At 31.5% G+C, this 10,267-nt stretch overlaps 1 protein-coding gene across 1 annotated transcript; it reads left to right on the top strand.

Annotated features, from left to right (window-relative positions):
• The first annotated feature begins 1,960 nt into the window (after positions 1-1,960).
• LOC122501193 lies at positions 1,961-7,490 on the top strand. Its single transcript, XM_043610488.1, has 3 exons — positions 1,961-5,798; positions 6,000-7,097; positions 7,420-7,490. The coding sequence occupies exons 1-3, from the start codon at positions 1,961-1,963 to the stop codon at positions 7,488-7,490; spliced, it is 5,007 nt and encodes a 1,668-aa protein (XP_043466423.1).
• The last annotated feature ends 2,777 nt before the right edge of the window (positions 7,491-10,267 follow it).

Here is a 10,267-nt window from a genome sequence, read left to right as displayed (position 1 = left end):
AAGGAAAAAATTTACTTACCAAAACAAAAAAGTAGGCTTGTAAACAAAATTGAATCGAACACCCTAATAGTTGCACGAGAAACATTAAATTGAAACAACTTTCCAGTACTTTAATACAGCTATTAAAGGAATTTAATAGAATTTTTATTTGATCGCATTGTGTTTGCTGTAGCAATTAGTAAAAATAACTAATTTTTTAGTAGAAAATGATTTATTATTAGTAAATAAACAAACTACGAAAAAAGTAAGATTTCATTAATTGTATTAGTTATCAAAAATTAATTCACCTAAAAGTGAATTTAACTAATAATTACTAATTAAATATTATCAACTATTTAAAATATTACTATTTTCATCAGTTGCTGATTTTTTTTACTATAAAATTAATTATTTTTTAATTCGAATATAGAGAATAAAACAAAATTTTATCAAGAACAATGACCTGTTAATATTATAATGAACATAAATAATATGTTTAAATTTTTCATTAAATTCAGACTTATCGTTCTTGATATTCTTTATAAGATCAGTGAATCTTAAGCGTAAAATTTGATATTGCCCGACAAAGTGAAATGTTATTTGACTGAAGAAACTGTCAGTTCCACTGTTTGCAAATGCAGCACTAATTACTCCTGCGTATTGTAAAAAACATGTTATCTCAAAAATTGGAGTGTAATTCCATTTGAATGGATAATAGGCTTCAACATAGAGGGTGAAATTTTTATTATTACTATTATCATTCCAATTACTTAAATTTTCAAGAATCCATTGTAATAAGCGACAGTGTACCGTTAAATATGGCAAAATTGTGCATATCAATGAGAATTTATTTCCCTTATTGCCACTTTCAATCATTATATTTAATTCATCATTGTTTTTCTTTTTCTTCCAATGATCAATCATGTGACGATAGAGAATTGTCGTTTCTGGAAAGAAAAAATTATTTATAGAAATGAAAAAAAAAATTATTTTTGGTGTTTTTTTTTTTAGAAATTTTTTATGAATATTATTCTATTTTCTTTAAAAACTATACCTTATGTTTGACTAAAGCTGTTTCTTACTACTGATGGTACATTGAATTGAATTATAATAAAATATACTCCATGTCTGACTACATGTGATTTTTACTACTGATGGTGAATTAAAATAAATTTGCTTCATGTCTGACTAAATATGTCTTTCACTACTAGTACCTAAGAAACTTAAATAAATTTGCTTCATGTCTGACTAAACATGGTTTTTACTACTAATATCAAATTAAAATTAGCTTCATGTCTGACTAAACGTAGGTTTTACTACTTGAAGTAAATAAAATCAGCTTAAAAAAAGAATAAATAGTAAAAAATAAAAAAGAAGTATTCAAAATTAACTCTACGTCTGACTAAATTTGATTTTTAGTACTGACATTAAATTAAAATAAATTAGCTTCATGTCTGACTAAACATGGTATTTACTACTAGTAACAAACTAAAGTAAAATAGTTTCATGTCTGATTAAATATGGTTTGTACTACTAGTAAGAAATAAAAATTAGCTTTGTTGGAAATTAGTTTTAGAAACAAGGATAAATTTTAATGTAATATATTTTATTTTTGAAAATGCGTGATAGAAAAGGTGGTGCCCTCTATTTTGGGTTACTCGCGGGAAAAACTTTGGGAGAAAATTGCGGGAAAGAGGTGAAATCGCTGTAAAGTCAAGAAAGGGGAGTCAGTGATTGATAAGCCCTTGACAACGACACAAGTGTGTCGGTAATTAAATGTGATAAAGTATAATAAAGTGTATTATAGACTCCACTCAAATTTTATGTGCTTTGTTATTTTTTCGTCCTTTGTTTTACCGCAGTATTTTATTGGATTTTAACATTTCTGGCGACCGTGACAGGACTGCGGTGAAGGAAAATTGTGTTTGAGTGGATTTTTGGTGATCAAGTTTGCACGAGGCAGACGCTTCAAATATTCAAGATGGACGCTTGCAAGAAATATCGGTCTATTAAACGACGGTTATTTACCAGAACATTGACCAGTTTCAATGACATTTGTAAGAAGCCAAATTCGACTGATCAAGAGAAAAAGATCGCCATGCATCTACTGGAAGCGCGGATGACGGAATTGGAAGAAGTGAGCTCAAAGTATATTACAATGCTGTTCGAAACAGATAGTTCCGAAGAAGAGATCGAACATGAAATTGAATCGAACGATGATTATCAACTTCAATTTCTTAAAGTGAAGTTCGCTTATAAAGAGTTAACATTGGAACATTCTAGTATTACTACCGAACAAGTAGGCGAGCGTAACTTGACCGTTCCGCGTGTACAGAAACCATTTAAGAAACCGATTCTAGAAATACGAAAATTTAGTGGCAACGTGGGAGATTGGCTCCAGTTCTGGTCTCATTTTCGTAAGGTTCACGAAGATGATTCAATCTCTAAAGAAGACAAGTTGGAGTATTTAAAACAATCTGTGGAGAAAGAGTCAAAAGCGGATAATGTCGTCTCCGGATATCCCACTAGTGCAGAAAACTACTCGAAAGCATTCGAGAGTCTCAAAAATCGTTTCGGTCGTGACGATCTATTGGTGGAGTTTTATACTCGTGAGTTATTAAATTTGGTTCTACAAAATGCGTCGTCTCATAAAGTGAAAGTGTCCGTGGCAAAGATCTATGATAAGATATCAGCACACATACGTGCTCTAGAGTCATTGGGTGTAACCACAGACAAGTGCGCGACAATGTTGTACCCCTTGGTTGAGTCGTCCCTTCCCGAGGAGATTTTGAGGACTTGGCAACGTTCAATTTCACTAAGTGCCAATACGCAGACTCAAGATTCACAAACTAATAATCGTTTGTCGAAATTACTCGAGTTCTTACGAAGCGAAGTGGAAAACGAGGAGAGAATTCATATGGCTGTCAATGGTTTTGGAGTTTTTGGAGAGGGGGTTAAGAAGGAGAAAACCAAGGCAACTAAGGAGTCAGCATGGTCATCGAGGGAGCACCCCACCGCCAGTGTTCTTCTCACTAGTGATAAGCCGAAAAAGTGTGTGTGTATCTTTTGTAACGGTGAGCATGATAGTGCAGTGTGTGAGAAGGCGAAAAGGATGTCTTATGAAGATCGTAGGAATATAATTGGTAAGAATAAATGTTGTTTCAAATGTATTAAGCGCGGACATTGCGCGAAAGATTGTCGAGTTAGAATCATATGCTCAGAGTGTAATGGTCGTCACTCTGTTCTTTTATGTCCATCTATGAGTAATAGTAATAGTGTTGCAAAAATGGATCAAGGAAAAACGACTTCTGGTAGTATTCAAATTAAAGAACAAAATTTAGCTAGTTTTTGTAATTTGCCTGAAGTTTACTTGCAGACACTACGGGTAATTTTATTTTCAGATTCGAGTGAAATGAGCGTTCGTGCAGTCGTTGATACAGGATCGCAAAGATCTTACATTACATCTCGGGTCGCTGAGTCTTTGGGATACAAATCAGTAGGTAGTAAAGAGATAGTTCATTCTTTGTTCGGCGGGGAAAGAACGAAAAGCGAAGTACATAATATTTATTTGGCTAGAGTAAAGAATTGTACGGGGACTTACGCGTGTAACTTTCAGGTAATGAACCAAGATGTTATTTGCAATAATATTCCTTGTGTAAAACAAGCTAATTGGATGTTTGAATTAGAGAAAAGGAATATTCAACTTTGCGATTATAATCCCAATTCACAAAAAGGTGAAGACTCGATAGACATGCTCATAGGCGCGGACGTTATAGGGAAACTAATGACGGGAAATAAATTTGATTGTTCGAACGGTTTAACTGCTTTTGAGACAAATTTAGGTTGGACAATAATGGGAAGAGTACCTGATAATAATAATAGAGAAGATTTTACAATGACAGCTCTTTCCATGTTTGTACAAGAAGCAAAAGTATCGGATCTCTGGAGTTTAGATACTATAGGAATAAAAGACCCCATTGAAAAGTTAAACCGGATAGAAAAGGATAAGCAAGTTAAGGAGAATTTTTTAAATACCGTCAAGCTAAAAGAAAATGATCGTTATGTTGTGTGTTTACCCTGGATTGATGACCATGCGTCAGTGGCTTCGAATTTTAACATTGCAAAAATAAGATTAGAAAATTTAAAAAAGAAGTTAATATCTGAAGATCTTTTTGAAAAATATAGTAATGTAATTTACGAGTGGTTAGATGAAGGTATTGTGGAATTAGTCCCGGAAAATGAAATAGAAAAAGAAGCGCATTATTTACCTCATCGCCACGTAGTAAAACTAGAGAGTAATACGGTTATACGCCCTGTTTTCGACGCATCTTCGAGTGAAAAGGGATATCCCGCTTTAAATCAATGCCTTGAAAAAGGACCCAATTTAATAGAATTAATTCCTACCTCTTTACTTCGTCTTAGAAAAAATGAAATAGCAGTTGTTGCGGATATTCGTAAAGCTTTTTTACAGATAGAAGTTAACGAAGAAGACCGTGATTTTTTACGATTTTTATGGTTTAAAGACGGAGAAATGCGTATTTTTCGTCATCGGAGAGTAGTTTTCGGTCTAACTTGCAGCCCTTTTTTATTAGGAGCAGTACTAGAATTACACTTGTGCAATATGTTAAGAGCCGTAAGAGAAAAGTTTTTCGAGAACGATTGGTCGGAAGAAACGATTTTAAAATTAAATGACGCCTTTTACGTTGACAATTGCACAACAAGTGTAAATTCTATTGAAGAATTAAAAGTTTTTATAAAAGATTCTAAAGAAATTCTAAGTAAGGGAGGTTTTGACTTAAGAAATTGGGAGTATACGAACGACAATGCGAAAAAAGATTCTACTCTGGTCTTGGGTATTCTATATAACAAAAAACGCGATACGATATTAATAAATCCGACTGTCCTAAATATTGATCTAGAAAAAGTCGTAACAAAAAGGACAATTCTTTCCGCGGCGAACAAAGTATTTGACCCCATGGGTTTTGTTTCTCCTGTTACTTTGATCCCAAAGTTAATATTAAAAAGATTATGGAGATTAAAAAATGAGTGGGATGTACCCGTGGATGAGGAGACTCGAGATGAATTTATTAAATGGTCAAATTTGTTATATTATTTGAATCGTATAGAAATTCCAAGAAAGTTTGGTAACGGAAATTGGTCGATACATATGTTCTGTGATGCGAGTAAACTGGCATATGCGGTGGTTGTTTTTTTACGGATCGAACGAACAGAAGGTGTTGAACTTAGATTCGTAAGTTCAAAAACAAGAGTAGCGCCGGAAAAAACCACAATACCGCGATTAGAACTTTTGGCTGCTACTATCGGAAGTCGTTTAACGAATGAAGTAGTTAGGGCATTGAATTGTGAGAATGTTCCCATAATATATTGGTCAGATGCTACGACTGTATTGGCTTGGATTAAACGAGATATGCAGTGGAACACTTTTGTAAACAATCGAGTGCGTGAAATTCGTGAGTTAACTAAATTAGGAACATGGAGACATGTGCCGGGAGAAAAGAACCCCGCAGACCTTCCATCACGTGGTTGCGATGCAAAACAACTTTTTGATTCTCGGTGGTGGGAGGGGCCTGCGTGGCTTCGCGATAACGAAAAAAATTGGCCACAAGATAAATTTACAATAGATGAAAGCGAAGTAAAAACGGAATTAAAAAAGACGGCACAGGTCTCAATGGTCACTTTAAACGAAAAAGAAAATATAGATATAGTGGGAAAATTCTCGTCATATAATAAACTAATAAGATTTTTTGCGATAATGTTGCGATTTAAGAATTTTAAACTTGGGATTGGAAGCGAAAAGGGTACGCGAATCACATACAAAGAATTGTGTGAAGTAGAATCGAAATTTTTAAAGACGTTACAATCACAAATGTTTTTACCAAAAAATGATCAAAGATTGGCAACATTACAGACTTTTCTTTGTAATGATGGTTTAATACGATTAAAAACGAAAATTATTGAAAGAGAAGACAATTTCCCCTTTTTGTTTCCAATTTTATTAGATGGTAAACACGAGGCAGTAAAGCTTATAATTAGAGAAACTCATGAAAGTATGTGTCACGCAGGAGTACAGAGTGTTATGTGTCAGCTGAGAGAACGGTTTTGGATTTTGTCAATGAGAAGAACAGTGAAAGCTGTGATTTCGAAGTGTATTACATGTAAAAGATTTAACGCAAAAAATGTTGAAACGATACCGGCTTCCTTGCCGATTCATCGAGTGAGAGATGCCAATGTATTCGAGATTACAGGAGTAGATTTCGCGGGTCCTGTGTATTTGCGTGGTAATCAGAAAGGATGGATTTGTTTATTTACATGCGCCGTATATCGTGCAATTCATTTGGAACTGGTTACTTCACTGTCAACTCAAGCATTTTTATGTTGTTTTCGTCGTTTTATTAGTCGTCGAGGAAGGCCAACTATTATGTACAGTGACAACGGGCTGAATTTCGTCGGTGCGAATAACATCTTGAAAACAATAAATTGGGATTATATTAATAAATATTCTTCTGCGAAACAAATTCAGTGGCGATTTAACCCACCATCGGCCCCTTGGTGGGGAGGATGGTGGGAGCGGTTGATTGGCATGCTCAAGAATTTGTTGCGTAGAGTGTTAGGAAAATCCTGTCTTACCTTTGAGGAATTATTAACGGTATTGTGTGACTGTGAATCAGTGTTAAATGCGCGACCTTTAACTTATATGTCAGAATCAGCTGATGATTTAAAAGTATTAACGCCAGCAATGTTCCTTCACGAAATAAAAGAAACATGTACACCGGATATCGACATAGCAAGTCAAGTAGATTTGACGAGTAAATATAAGCGAAAACAGGAAATTGTAGAACATTTGAGAAAACGTTTTCGAAATGAATATTTGGGACAATTAACGGCGAGAAGTAAATCAAAGAAATGTAGTACTGTGCAAATAGGAGATATTGTAATTATTGGCGATGACAATCATAAGCGTATAGACTGGCCGTTGGGAAAGATTGAAAAAATGTTTGTTGGTAGAGATGGAAACGTAAGAGTTGTGATGTTGAAAACAAAAGAGGGAAGATTAAAGAGACCGGTTCAACGAATCTATCCCCTTGAAATTTCTCAAAGTGAGTTCAATAATATTAAAAATGTACCGCGAGATTTTCAAAATAATGTGATTAGTGACAATTGTATTCATGAAAATAAACAAAAGTCAAAGAATAGTTCGATAGATAGAGGGATAAAAATAATTACAACGAAAAGTGGACGCCTTGTTAAAAAGCCTGAATATTTTCAATGTCAGTGAATTTATTTATGTGTGTTTTTTGGATGTGAGTAATCTTTTTTATAGTGAGACAGAGTCTCAAGGTGGGAGGATGTTGGAAATTAGTTTTAGAAACAAGGATAAATTTTAATGTAATATATTTTATTTTTGAAAATGCGTGATAGAAAAGGTGGTGCCCTCTATTTTGGGTTACTCGCGGGAAAAACTTTGGGAGAAAATTGCGGGAAAGAGGTGAAATCGCTGTAAAGTCAAGAAAGGGGAGTCAGTGATTGATAAGCCCTTGACAACGACACAAGTGTGTCGGTAATTAAATGTGATAAAGTATAATAAAGTGTATTATAGACTCCACTCAAATTTTATGTGTTTTGTTATTTTTTCGTCCTTTGTTTTACCGCAGTATTTTATTGGATTTTAACAAGCTTCATGCCTGACTAAATCCGGTTTTCACTACTGAAATTAAACTAAAGTAAATAGCTTCATGTTTGACTAAATCCGATTTTTACTACTGACAGTAAATTGAAATAAATTAGCTGACAAAACATGGCTTTTACTACTAGATATAATAAATTAAAATAATTTGAAAACGAAAATTTTTTGTCTGACAAAACATGGTTTTTACTACTGGTTACAAATTAAATGAAATTTACACATTAAATGCCAATAAATTATATTAAATTAACCTAACATGTCTGACTGAATCTGACTTTTACTACTAGTATTAAATTAAAATTTCCTGTAATTTATGTCTTAATGTCTGACTAAACCTGGTCTTTACCACTTGTAATTTTAAAAAATTGAATCAAATTACAGTAAAATTAATTTCAAGTCTGACTAAACTTTGTTTTTTCTACTGATTATTATTACTCTTACTAATTTAAATTAAAATACTGTAAAATGAAATTTATGTCTGACTAAACTTTATTTTCTCTACTGACACTAAATTAAATTAAAATGCAATAAAATTAAATAATAAAAATTTAAATTTAAACTAATTATTTAATGAACCACATGTCTGACTAAATCTAACTCTTACTACTAGTATTAAATTAAAATTATCTGTTTGTGCCTTTATGTCTGACTAAATCTGGTCTTTACTACTTGTAGTTTAAAAAAATTGAATCAAATTACAGTAAAATTAACTTCAAGTCTGACTAAACTTTGGTTTTTCTACTGACAGTAAATTAACTTAAATTGCATTAAAATTTAAATAATAAAAACTTTTACTAATAAAATTAAAATTATCTGAAATTTATGTCTTTATGTCTGACTACATCTGGTCTTTACTACTTGAAGTTTATAAAATTGAATCAAATTACAGTCAAATTAACTTATAGTCTGTCGAAACTTTGGTTTTTCTACTGATTATTATTACTTTAAATTAAAATACCGTAAAATAAAATTATGTCTGACTAAACTTGATTTTTTCTACTGACTTTTACTACTGGCAATACATCAAAATCAGTGGAAATTAATAACTTCATGTCTGGCTGAATCTTGTTTTTTACTACTGACAATAAATTAAATAAAATTCAAGATTTAAAGAATAAGTTAAACTAAATTTACCTTAAGTCTGACTAAACCTGTTTTTTTCAATTTTTAGTTTTTGTCGAATTTTTACTTTTGTTAATTTTTTTTTTCAAAATATATAAAAAAAAATACGTACTTTTTTTATTGTAATAAAGAACAATCATTTTTGTTGCTGCCATTAAAATTGTTAATTCCGCAGTGCAAAGAACACTTATCAGCACTTCAAAATTGTTCCACACTCGAAGAACTTTCAATGTTTGAGGAAGAAATACTCCAAAGAATAAAATTATCAGACAAGTGTAAAATAAACCTCGGGATAATTTTTTATTTTTTTGACTAGGCCATGCGCCAAATGCTTTGATATTAATGCGAGCATACTTTGACAAAATTTCGAAGGCTTTTAAAAAAAAATAATTTCCTTAATATAAATTTTCTAATAATATATTATTCTAATATATTTTTTCCGCTTTTAAATCTTTGCACTATTTTTTGTGAATATAAATTTCAGAAATATTATTTGAATTAAATTGTAATTTCAACAATACTTGTATACATACCAATTTCTCCGTCCATTTTGACTATAATATAGGAAACGATCGTTAAATTTTGAAATATATTTTTTTTCTAGTTGAAAAGAAATTTTGTATTCATTTACAAAAGTTTTATGCATTTACAAAGTAAATGTGGAATATGTATAGAAAATAAAATAATTGTTTACCGATAATCAAAAGAAATGATAATTTAGTTAAATTTGAGTTCGGAGTTTACGTGCGTACAATCTAAGGAGAGCTTTTATCTATTTTGAAATTTTACAAAGTAGTTATGTAACGAGGAATCATTAAGGTTGTTAAAGGGTTGTCTGGAGTAGAGAGATAATAATTTGACTAATATAATATTTACCTCTAAATTGCAAAATTAGATCTTGTTATTAAGTTTAATGCGAGCATGCGCAGTGGGATTATTTCTTGGAAATTCATTTTATTTTCTTTCTTCCTTCAGAGAGTTCTCATGTGACGATAGAAAATACATTGTATTGAAAAAGAAACGCCGAACTACGAAAAAAAAATACTTTCATATTTTATCATAGTAGTTCGTTTCCTTTGCTCACGGTAAGATGATTTAAAATCAAATTTTATTCTTTCGAAATTCGCTTTTATTTATTTATTTATTTAAAATACAAAAATATTTTTTGTACTAAATTAACGTTGGTGAAGTTTACAACGTTTATAACCAACTACTAGCTAACAATAATTTTTAATTTAATTTTTAATGTTAATCTTTTAATGAAAAGAATACAATCTATCTAAAGATAACAAAAAACAAAAGTATAAGCAAAAGACAACTTCAGAGTGTGAAGGACATAAAATGTGAACGAATTAAAGAACATTCAAATTATTATACTAGTTAATTAATTTAATAGAATATTAATTTTCCTAATTTCAAATTTTTTTGTAAAAAATTTTTGTTTATTTTGTAAAAATAATT

The sequence above is a fragment of the Leptopilina heterotoma genome, unplaced genomic scaffold (genome assembly GCF_015476425.1).
Source record: "Leptopilina heterotoma isolate Lh14 unplaced genomic scaffold, ASM1547642v1 Lhet_206, whole genome shotgun sequence".
NCBI lineage: Eukaryota > Metazoa > Arthropoda > Insecta > Hymenoptera > Figitidae > Leptopilina > Leptopilina heterotoma.
Note: the sequence above shows the minus strand (reverse complement) of the source record. Positions and strands in the feature narration are given on the sequence as shown.